At 37.6% G+C, this 12,771-nt stretch overlaps 1 protein-coding gene across 12 annotated transcripts in view; it reads right to left on the bottom strand.

Moving 5' to 3' along the window:
* The window catches only part of CCDC158 (coiled-coil domain containing 158), an 83,326-nt gene that overhangs the window by 25,851 nt on the left and 44,704 nt on the right, over window positions 1-12,771 (bottom strand). For 8 of the 12 annotated variants that reach the window (XM_061420531.1, XM_061420524.1, XM_061420534.1 and 5 more), the window contains 3 exons: window positions 9,409-9,567; window positions 8,365-8,457; window positions 7,476-7,601 (listed from right to left, as the gene is read on the bottom strand). In XM_061420531.1, coding sequence (XP_061276515.1) covers window positions 7,476-7,601; window positions 8,365-8,457; window positions 9,409-9,567 — 378 coding nt within the window. The remainder of the gene's footprint in view (window positions 1-7,475; window positions 7,602-8,364; window positions 8,458-9,408; window positions 9,568-12,771) is intronic. The other 4 variants (XM_061420525.1, XM_061420529.1, XM_061420528.1 and 1 more) reach the window with 3 other exon arrangements.

The following is a 12,771-nucleotide window of genomic DNA, read 5'->3' on the forward strand; positions in this document are numbered from 1 at the left end:
AGTTATAACTTAAGATAAGTAATGTCTAGGAGAGTGTGTGCTTCTCAACACATTCTATCTCCACTCTCCAAAGATAGAAGATAAATGAAAAAGCTAAAAATAAAAGCTTGATCTCATTCAGTTTGAATCAGACTATTCTATTTTAAGAATGCCTGACCAAATCCATCTCCTATAATACTTATATTCCTGTCAGAAGATTGTAATAAAAATGGAATATGAATATACTATTTAGAATATAAATATATTATTTATATTGTATATTAAAAATGGGTGAATAGGAAACCAAAGTTATATAAAGTCTTTCTGAAAATCTTGCTCACATCATAGATCAAGCACAGCTAGCACAAATTACAGTGCATGTGTATGGAATCTGATATATAAATAAATTATATTATCCTGGAATTATTCTATATTAAATGCTAAAATAATGTTTATCTAAAACTTTAATCTAGAATGCTTCTGTGTCAGGCTACCAATTATGTGTGTGTATCTGTGTATGTATGTATGTGCTACTGCTAAGTCACTTCAGTCGTGTCCGACTCTGTGCGACCCCACAGACGGCAGTCCACCAGGCTCCCCCGTCCCTGGGGTTCTCCAGGCAAGAACACTGGAGTGGGGTGCCATTTCCTTCTCCAATGCATGAAAGTGAAAAGTGAAGTTGCTCAGTCGTGTCCGACTCTTAGCAACCCCATGGACTGCAGCTTACCAGGCTCCTCCGTCCATGGGATTTTCCAGGCAAGAGTACTGGAGTGGGGTGCCACTGCCTTCTCCATGTATGTATGTACATACACATATATACACACATGTTCTTGGTTTCTGAGCTTGGATCAATCAGATTAAAAAAAAATTTTTTTTTTCCAATTCTACCATTTTCTCTTCTATTATTAATAACACTAGGGCAATCAACTGGATAATTTTTAATGTTTTTGGACCCCTGAAATGGTATAATCCTCAGTCACAAGGACCTAATGAAATACACAATTAGTTCAGGTAAAGTATTTATTTACAGCATCATCTAATTATTTTTTTATAAATAGCATTCAACTGTGTGGTGTACATAATCAGTACAGCAAACTAATTAAGAAGACAAATTCTAGACTCGGGCCATCTTGGTTAAATTTCGGCACAACTGTATTTTTGGAGTGTGAACTCTGTACAACTCATTTAGCTTCTCCAAGCCTTAGTTTCTTTCTCTGAGAAATTGTTATAATAACAGCACTTACCTCATGTGGGTAGTTGTGAGGAATAAATTATATAATGTATAGAAAGAATATCGTACAGTGCCTGGTGTTCAGTAAATAATGACTATTGTTAGATTCATGGTACAAGAAGACTAAAATGAAATGAAATAAAGGGGCAATGCAGAACAATTCACGCAGTGATATTCTACTTTTGTTGTACTTTGAAACGTTAGACTTGGCATTTATTCCATTTAGTGTCACTAATATGACACTAAAGAAATTAACAAGGATAAAGAGGAAAAGAGAGATAATATTAGATGAGTAATGATGATAAAATCTGGGGAGATGAAAAGCAAATGGGTAATTCACAGCTAATTCAGTGGAACAAAGAAGCTAAAACATTAAGGACCTGCACAGAAGTAGCCAAGAAACAGAGGACTGCTCTGCATCAGAGTATACCAGCAAGAAAGATTCGAGTAATGGAGGCCTCGTGCACTTCTGAAGGTCAGGGGAAGGCACAGGGCAGCAAAAACGGGAGGACTGGCTAAAAGCTTATGGCAGAAGCTTTGAGAATACCAGATGTTCTCCCCATGTGGTTGGGTAAGAATTCATTCTTTTCCTCTAAATAAAATTAGAGGCTTAATCACTGGGTGAGGTTGGACCAAAGGAATTTAAACTCTAAGAGGACATCTGGCATGGCAGAAGTAAGGCTGCAAACTGAAAATATAAGCATAATAAATAAGACTATATAGATACACATGTACCCCAGGCTCCCTGTTCCACTCAGCTCTTCACAACACTGGCAAACAGATTTGTATCAACAAATCAGTAGTAAGAGATTCTCTCTGTAGTGGGATTGACAGGACCAAGAAAAAAGTAAGATAGTTTTTGGGTCCCTTAGTTAAAAATTAATACCTATCTGCTGCTGTTGCTGCTGCTAAGTCCCTTCAGTCGTGTCCGACTCTGTGAGACCCCATAGACGGCAGCCCACCAGGCTCCCCCGTCCCTGGGATTCTCCAGGCAAGAACACTGGAGTGGGTTGCCATTGCCTTCTCCAATGCAGGAAAGTGAAAAGTGAAAGTGAAGTTGCTCAGTCGTGTCCCGACTCTTAGCGACCCCATGGACTGCAGCCTACCAGGCTCCTCTGTCCATGGGATTTTCCAGGCAAGAGTACTGGAGTGGGGTGCCATTGCCTAACCATCTACTAGTTGACAAATCCTGCGAACCTTACCGAGTGCTTTTAATTAGTTTTTTAGGGCCTCAATTTTTTAATTTTTTAGGACCTCAATTTTAAATATGAATGGACAGCTAGTGATTAGCAAACAGTGAAGGAAAGCTCCAACATGAAAGACAGACATCAAAACAAACAGAAAAAAATAAATTTGAAGAAACAGCAATAATTCAGGTAACACAAGAGATTACTGAAAAACTGAAATTAATAGCTTTAAATGGAAATGAGAAAGTACCGCTGAATCCACTAAAGAACATAAAACTATATAAAGAGCAGATTTAAAAAACAAAAAAGTCTCCTGGAAATTAAAAAAAAATTATATTCAGAAAAAAAAATTCAATAGGTATTTGGAAGACGGAGTTAAGGAGTCTTCCCAAAAGTTGGGAATAAAATACGAGGAGATAGAAATTGAAAGCCAAAATTAAAGAAGATTGGAGACTAAATCCAGGAGGCCTAATAGGTGACTTAACAGGAATTCCAGAAAGAACTGTAAAAGTGGAGGGAGAAAAGTTATCAAATAAATAATACAAGAAAATTTCTGAGAGGAAAGAACATAAGAGCGCCTATACAGTGAAGGGAAAAAGACCCCCGGCAGAGATCACCCAGAAATGAATACTAGGGATGAAGAAAGGACTCCAAAAGCTTTGAGAAACAAACAGGTCACATACACAGGCCCTGGAATCAAAAGAGCACAAGAGCAGCAGCATTTTGTGTATCAATCAGATATAAATGAAGAACAAAGGTATTTTCAGACATGCAAGGTTTTAAAACACGTAATGAATGAATGCACCCTTTCACAGGAAACCGCTGCATTATACAATCCCCGCCAAATGCGGGTGAGGCTGTGGAACTAGAGGGACTCTCACTCGCTGCTGGTGGGAGTGTAAAATGGTACAACCGCCCTGGAAGACAGTTTGGTAATTTCTTACGAAACTAAACAGATTCTTACCATATGACCCAGCAATCATGCTATCTGTATTTGCCCAATGAAGTTTAAAACATATGTACACAAAAAACTGCACGTGGATGTTGACAGCAGTTCTATTAATAATTACCAAACCCTGGAAGCAACCCCAGTACCCTCCAGTAGATGAACAAACTGTGGTACAATGAATTACCGTTCCATGCTAAAAATAAATGACTATCAAGCCATGAACAGACATGGAGGAAGCTTAAATGCACATTGCTTAGGTAAAAGAAGCCAATGTGAAAAGACAACATATGGTATGAGTCCAACTCAGTGACATTGTGGAAAAGGTAAAACCAGGAGATAATAAAAGATTAGTGGTTGCCCGGTGTGGAAGGAGGATAAGGATCAGTAGGCAGAGCATAGAGAATTTTAGGAGAGGACAGTGAAAGTACTGTGTATGATATGATAATAATGGATATGTATCAGCTCAGTTCAGTCACTCAATCGACGTGTCTGACTCTTTGCGACCCCATGAATCGGTAATGACATTTATAAACACTAGTACAAATCCACAGAATAGTACCACACCAAGAATAAACCCCAAGGTAAACCATGAACTTGGGGTGATTGTGATGTGTCCATGTAGGTTCATCCTTGATAACACATGTATCATTAGAGAGAATGATGCTGATAATGGGGAGGCCATGCATGTGTGGGGGCAAGAGGTATATGGGCAATTTCTGTATCCTCCTTTCAATTTTGGTGTGAATCTAAAACTTCTCTAAAAAATAAAGTCTTGAAAAAAAGAAAGCAGAAATACCAGACAAAATATGACTAGAAATCAAGAGAAACAATGGTTACAGTTCCACACGGGATTCAAACAATGGAGCTATAACACAGCAATTAAAAAAGTAAAGTTATTTAATAGTACGAGTTTCAGAAGGAAACAAGAGAATGGGGCAGAAAAAAACAATCAAAAATATAAAAGATACAAATTTCCCCAAATCAGTGAAAGATATCAATCCCAAATCCAGGGAGATCAGTGACTCACAAGAGATATAAAGAAGAATACAGATAGGCACATCACATTCAAACTGCTTAAACCAAAATCTTCACAATGGTCAGAGAAAAAAAATTACCTTCAAAAAAGCAACAGTAAGACTTAAACCTGACTTGTCAGTAGAAACAATGAAAACCTGAACCCAATATTTTATCAGTACAATGAATTCATTCATCCATTAGACAAATATGTACTGAATATTTACCACATGTTAGATACTTTTCTAGGTACTCAGAACACATCAGTGAACAGAACAAAGAATGTATATTACATTTAATGTGTAAAATTATATAATAAATATACTTATAATAACATTTTTAAGGGAAGAAATTAATTGTATAAAACAGGCTTAACAATCTATTCAGAAAATACACTTCACAACACTGGTGAAAGAAATCAAAGAGGATGCTAATAGATGGAGAAATATACCATGTTCATGGATTGGAAGAATCAATATAGTGAAAATGAGTATACTACCCAAAGCAATTTATAGATTCAATGCAATCCCCATCAAGCTACCAATGGTATTCTTCACAGAGCTATAACAAATAATTTCACAATTTGTATGGAAATACAAAAAACCTTGAATAGCCAAAGCTATTTTGAGAAAGAAGAAGGGAACTGGAGGAATCAACCTATCTGACTTCAGGCTCTATTACAAAGCCACAGTTTTCAAGACAGTATGGTACTGGCACAAAGACAGAAATATAGATCAATGGAACAAAATAGAAAGCCCAGAGATAAATCCACGCACATATGGACACCTTATTTTTGACAAAGGAGGCAAGAATATACAATGGATTAAAGACAATCTATGATCCAGCAATCCCACTGCTGGGCATACACACTGAGGAAACCAGAAGGGAAAGAGACACGTGTACCCCAATGTTCATCGCAGCACTGTTTATAATAGCCAGGACATGGAAGCAACCTAGATGCCCATCAGCAGATGAATGAATAAAGAAAGCTGTGGTACATATACACAATGGAGTACTACTCAGCCATTAAAAAGAATTCATTTGAATCAGTTCTAATGAGGTGGATGAAACTGGAACCTATTATACAGAGTGAAGTAAGCCAGAAAGAAAAACACCAATACAGTATACTAATGCATATATATGGAATTTAGAAAGATGGTAACAATAACCCTGTGTACGAGATAGCAAAAGAGACACTGATGTATAGAACAGTCTTTTGGACTCTGTGGGAGAGGGAGAGGGAGAGGGAGAGGGTGGGGAGATTTGGGAGAATGGCATTGAAACATGTATAATATCATGTATGAAACCAGTCGCCAGTCCAGGTTCGATGCACGATACTGGATGCTTGGGGCTGGTGCACTGGGACGACCCAGAGGGAGGGTATCGGGAGGGAGGAGGGAGGAGGGTTCAGGATGGGGAGCACAGGTATACCTGTGGCGGATTCATTTTGATGTTTGGCAAAACTAATACAATACTGTAAAGTTTAAAAAAAATTAAAAAAAAAAAAGAAAACACACTTCATTATTGCTGTTAGAATTATAACTCAAGTTTTTAATTTAATAGACTCATGACTAGTACTTTTTCAGTGATGGATGAGATTCTTTATAATCAAGTATAGTCTATGTATTAAAGAGCCTATCTTACTAGCCTGGCTTTTGGGTAATGAAAAGTCATGAAATTTCAGAGCTGATCCTTCAGAAAACCCTAGAGATGATCCATAGTCCAGACTCCTCGTTAGAGATGAAAAGGCACAGTATTATTTAACTCAATTTCCAAGGTCACACAAAGAAGTTAGAGACACATCTTAAGTCCCAGTGACTCCTGGTCAAATATGCTTTGTTGTTGTTCTTTGTCATTAAGTTCACTGAGAGATGGGTTTAATTTAATTTTTATTAAGGTAACATGCATATAGTTTTAAAAGCAAAATGATTTATGACACTTAAAAAGCAGCAATTTTCTTCCCTTCCTCTGCCCACCTCCAATTTCCAGTCTCCAGAGAGAACCATGTTTAACTTCTAATATTAATAATACTGGGCTCCCTTGTAGCTCAGTCGGTAAAGAATCTGCCTGCAAAGAAGGAGACCCCAGTTTGAATCCTGGGTTGGGAAGATCCCCTGGAGAAGGAAATGGCAACCCACTCCAGTATTCTTGCTTGGAGAGTCCCATGGACAGAGGAGCCTGGCGGGCTACAGTCCACGGGGTCTCAAGAGGTGGACACGACTTAGTGACTAAACCACCAACCACTACCACCATTAATAATGTTCTTTTGTTTGACAAAAGAATGTTATTGTGTGACAGCTTATCAGTCATATACCTCGTGTACGTGAAAGGAGTCCATTTCAACTTGTTCATTCTACAGTGCATGCTTTATATTCAAGGCACAGGCAGAATAACTGGTAGGCTACCGGTGACCTTGTTGCTATACCTACAATAGGACTATCAACTAATGAAATGGATTTTCATGAGTGATTTATGAAATACGTCTCATTTCTTTGGAGCTGGAGCTGAATACTGGTTGCAAGGGATTAGTGGTACGACAAATACACATAACTTCAGAGAAGAGAAAATCTGAATTTCATACTGTGCATATTTTTTCCTAAGCTTTAATAGTACAAAAGGTTAAACTAAAAAAATTTCAAACTCTCTAATATTTTAACTAAAGAGAGTAACAAATTTAATATTAATAGAATCTTTATGATTATAAATAAGTCTACATATAGGTCATGAAGAGATAATATACAGCAAATCATTTTCATCTTAGTAAAGTACTACAATACAAATAATTTGCTTTTGGCATTTGAAGTGATGCTTATTTTAGCCATCTCAACATTGGCTTTGTACACTGAATGCTTATGATACAAAAATATCAATACAGGTTACTAAATAATTTACTTTAATAATTATTGTTTACATTAATATCACTATTTCATGTTTTGTTTTTTTCCTAGAGAAAATACCAAAGAAAGAAAAACCTTTCTGTTCACCTGGTCTGTATAAATTTAAATTCTAAAAACTGAAAATGTCATAACTATAGGTTTACTTTTTAAATGAAATTCTTCTCAATTATTTACATATTATGCCATTTGCATCACAAACTATAAGACAAGTGACTTACATGAGACAGGAAGCTGGCTGTAGACTGGGAAGATGGAACATTGGAATGAGAACGAGCAGCAGGTGATGGTTGTAGAAGGCGTGGTTTCACAGCAGAATTTGAGGTGTATCCAGGGCCCTGCAGTTCCTGGAAGACAGTATACATGTGAGCAAATAACTGTCAACCTACAGCTGGAATTGTGAAATCAAAATGTATTTTTGCAAATAAATTTCAGTCTTACAAGTTGAACCCCTAAAAAGTTGAAGCCAAAGTATTAAGCAAGATGCATGTTATTCTTTGGGGACTAATGCTGGGCTTAGCAAGAGGCCTTCACACTTGAGAATGATGTAAGCATTCCAGGTGGGAAGCGGCATCTCCAATCAGAGGCTACTACATTGGTTTTAACTCGGCCAAACACTCCACACCAGTTCTGACATACTACTGAGAAGGTTCCTCTCCAACTATGGGAAGGTATCCAGTATTGCGACTTTGAAGTATGTCTGCACTTCTAAAATATACTCAAAAAACAAATCTATTTCAGTGGAAAATGTACTATTTTTAAAGCACACCTGACTTGTCATGCAAATTACCTCATTTTTGCTATTCTCCAAACAAGTCAAACACGTTTGACCGCCTCCTGTATGCAAACCTCTGGTTCCCCAAGGTAAGTACTTCTGTGTTTCCTTCACGCAATATAAACCTAACATAAAGCATGATGCTTCAACGTGTTACTATATAGGAAAAGGATAGGTATAGTAGGTACAATGTATAGATTTTATAATTGTTAATATCAGATAATGTTAAAAGTACACTTGAAAGCATCTAAGATACATAAGAAAACCTAAAAGTATATCAAACCAAGGCTTAAGTTTTGCTTAAATAACTATTTAATGAAAACAAAAGACCTTACTTTTACATCCAATGTGTGTTGAAGCTTTAGGCGCACAGATTCTTGTTCCTGACGCTGTATTATATCTTGACATTCTGCAAACTGCAAAGATGCCTACAATCAAGCAACCACATGTGGTTTATCCTCCATTCTTCGTGCAATTTTATTTTATTAACGTATACATGCAGAGTCACCATCTCTTCAAGGAAACTTCCCTCCATTCCTAGCATAGTGCATTACATTTATCTATTTACTTATCTGTTTTATTCAGAAAACTGAGAGTTATTGGAGGTCATGTCTTTGTAGCCCCAGCATCTATATGGCGTTTAGTAGGTGAAGGCTACGTAAAAGAATGAATGAACTATGGATGAAATGAGCAAACAGCTTTAGCAATGGTAAAAATATTTGCATAAAGATAACCACAACTGAAATTCATTGAGCCCATATATCATGTTCTAAGACCTAAGTTTGCATAGTTGGGAACACAGACCATGTTCTGTCACCACGGAGGCTCTGATGTCTCAAGAAGCAAGGACTAGTTTCGGTATACAGTATTTTCAGGTTTCCAGAGTTTGCAGGTGACACAAAGAGAGATTCCTCCTCTACAATATATGGCAAGGACAAATGTAGTGTCATCACTGATCTTCTGTCATTAAGCTGCATTCTCTACCTGCACTTTCTGAACTCCACAAAGTGCCACACATTAGCATTACTTCATCTTTTTATTGGTATCATTAACAGACTGTATTCTACCAAGTACTGAAGTCCTTCTTTGAAGGTAAATTAGACTGGTGGTATTTTAAATTATTCAGGCCACAGAGGATACCAGAAGCAACTCACATCTTGTATTTTACTGCTCTTATGTTCATGTTAGCAAAAAAAAGAGAAATTTTGTAAAAAGTATGCATCATGATTTGTTCTTAAAGCTCAGCCCTCTCTACAGGATACAGTTCTTCCTTGTGTGAGGTGACTGGGACACAATCCAATTTGACAGATTTGGTGTCTGTCAACATGGAGCTTTCCTGTTTAGTTGTTAACTACTGTATGTATTTAGTTAATAACCACCTTATCAAGAGCAACTTCCATATTAGCAACCTTTTCTTTCAATCGGCGCTCCTGAGATCGCAGGACTTCTAGTTCTCCGGCCATCTTGTTTTTCTCTGTTGAAACAGTACTCAATTCCTGGCTTAATTTTGTCTTCTCTTCTTTTAGAAAATGCTTCTCCTACAATTATATAGGAGCAAATATCAGAAATGATATGGTGATGTAGATACTGAAGCACACACACATCATTTCTCTTATCCTAGATTTGTTAATTTTACTCTTCCATTATTTGCCTATTTGGAACTTATGGCAGGACGGGAGAAAAAAGTGGTAAATAACAAAGACACAGCAAATAAGTCCATGTAATGACTGTGTGTGCGTTCAGTTGCTTAGTCATGTCTGACTCTTTGTGACCCCATGAACTGTGGCCCGCCAGGCTCCTCTGACCATGGGATTTTCCCAAGCAAGAACACTGGAGTGGGTTGCCATTTCCTTCTCCCAGGATCTTCCTGACCCAGGGACTAAACCCGCGTATCTGGTGTCTCCTACACTGCAGTCAAATTCTTTACCACTGAGCTACCAGGAAAGACCAGTGAGAGGTATAACAAATGTATGTGCATACTTGTCAATATTTAGCCTCATTCTGAAAAAGCACTGCAGCATTTTGGGGAAGGGGAAAAGCAACTGCTTTAGTTGCCCTCATTTTCTATGTATGCTGTTTACCTTCTCATTGGCATTATGGTCAGTTCTATTGTAACTCTTCTTCTGAAAGTGCAAGTCTATTCCAAAGACTGACTATTCCCTGATTGATGTATCAGGGAATATTTGAGCACAACACAGATTTCCCCTTTACTAATGCATGGTTTCATCTATGAGAAATACTAGGTCAGTGCAGAAAACAGCACCCAGCTAAGGAGAGTTGCACAGAAATACAAAAAACAAACATACACACTCTTCAAACAATTAGCTCCCTCAGTTTACCTTGTGTTATGAGCCACATCCTATGTCACAGAGAAACCTACCTTCTACCCCTTCTTAACAACTATCACACTGCAATTCTTCAATGCACACGTTCACAAGCAAACTTCAGGTCATTTTAGGATAAAGGACCATTCTAATTGTAGTATTTAGGTGTCTCTTAAGCATTTACCGTGTAAAACTGTGCTACCATTTTCATTAGGTTCCTACTTTTCTTTTGTCACTGATGAAGTGCATCAGTGTCGTGCTCCTAATCCCACCACTCCCACAAGTCCCGTGGTGGTTTTTGTTGCACGATTTTGCATAGTGTGATTTTAGGAACACAGTTGTTTCATTAGAGTGGAACTGAATATGCTCTGCTTATAATCACTCTGTCTCTACCATGAGTATCTTCTTGCAGTTAAAATACTAGCTCTTGGACAGCTTCATGTAAGAAAATGAAATCAGAACACTTTAACAGCACACATAAAAATACATTCAGAATACGTTAAGGACCTAAATGTAAGACCGGACACTATAAAACATCAGCAGAACACTCTGACATAAATTACAGCAATATCCTTTTCCATCTATCTCCCAGAGTAATGGAAATTAAAACAAATTATAACTCCAATGGCATTAAATGAATGGGACCTAATTAAACCCAAAAGTTTTTGCACAGCAAAGGAAATCATAAACAAAATGAAAAAACAAGCCACAGAATGGAAGAAAATATGTACAAATGATGCAATTGACAAAAGATTAGTCTCAAAAATTTGCAAACAGCTCATGTGGCTTAATATGAGAAAAGAAACAATCCCATCAAAAAATGGGCAGAAGACCTAAACAGACTTCTCTCCAGAGAGGACATACAGGTGGCAAGAGGCACATGAAAAGATGTTCAACATCTAATTAACAGAGAAATGCAAATCAAAACTATGACGAGGTAACACCTCACACCAGCAGAATGGCCATCATCAAAAAATCCACAATCAATAAATGCCTTAGAAGGTGTGGAAAAAAGAGAACCCACCTACACTCTTGGTGGGACTGTAAACTGGTAATTGCCACTATGGAGAACAATATGGAGGTTCCTTAAAAAACTAAAATTAGACCTATCACATGATTCAGCAATCCCACTCCTGGGCATATATCCAGAGAAAACCATTGTTTGAAAGGATACATGCACCTCAATGTTCACTGCAGCACTGATTTACAATAGGCAAGATATGGAAGTAATCTAAATGTCCATCAACAGATGAATGGATAAAGAAGATGTGATATATATATGCAATGGAATATTACTCAGCCATTAAAAAGAATGAAATAATGTCATTTGCAGCAACATGGATGGACCTGGAGATAATCATACTAAGTGAAGTGAAGTCACACAGAGAAAAACAAATGTTGTATGATATCACTTATATGTGGATTCTAAAAAAATGATACAAATGGAATTATTTACAAAACAGAAACAGACTCACAGACTTAGAGAAGGAATTCATGGTTACTGGTGGGAAGGGGTCGGGGGAGGGATAGATTGGAAATTTGAGATTGAATATACATACTACTTTTTTTTTTCTTTCTTTCTAAACTAATTTTTATTGGAGTAGAGTTGCTTTACAGTGTTGTGTTAGTCTGCTGTACAGCAAAACGAATCAGCCATATGTATACATATATCCCCTGTTTTTTAGATTTCCTTCCCATTTAGGTCACCACAGAGCACTGAGTAGAATTCCCTGGGCTCTATAGTATGTTCTCATTAGTTATCTATTTAATGCATAGTATCAAAAGTGTATACATGTCAATCCCAATCTTCTAATTCTTCCCACCCTCACCCCTCCCCCTTGGAATCCATATGTTTGTTCTCACTGATACATTTAAAATAGATAACCAACAGAGACCTACTGTATGGCACAGCGAATGCTGCTCAATATTATGTAATAATCTAAATGGAAAAAGAATTCGAAAAAGAATACTGCTGCTGCTGCTAAGTCGCTTCAGTCGTGTCCGACTCTGTGTGACCCCATAGACGGCAGCCCACCAGGCTCCCCCGTCCCTGGGATTCTCCAGGCAAGAACACTGGAGTGGGCTGCCATTTCCTTCTCCAATGCATGAAAGTGAAAAGTGAAAGTGAAGTCGCTCAGTCGTGTCTGACTCTTAGCGACCCCATGGACTGCAGCCTACCAGGCTCCTCTGTCCATGGGATTTTCTAGGCAAGAGTACTGGAGTGGGGTGTCATTGCCTTCTCTGTGAAAAAGAATAGATACATGTAAAAAATAACAAAAGAAGACCAAGGAAGAAAATAATAAAAGAAAATAAAATTCATTCCAGAGAAGTTATTAAAAAAAAAAACCACTAGCTCTTTCAAGGTCCTGCTCAGATGTTCCTTTGGGAACCGTCTCCTCATTCTCTCAGTTAGGAATA

This window comes from Bos javanicus, chromosome 6, assembly GCF_032452875.1.
Source record: "Bos javanicus breed banteng chromosome 6, ARS-OSU_banteng_1.0, whole genome shotgun sequence".
NCBI lineage: Eukaryota > Metazoa > Chordata > Mammalia > Artiodactyla > Bovidae > Bos > Bos javanicus.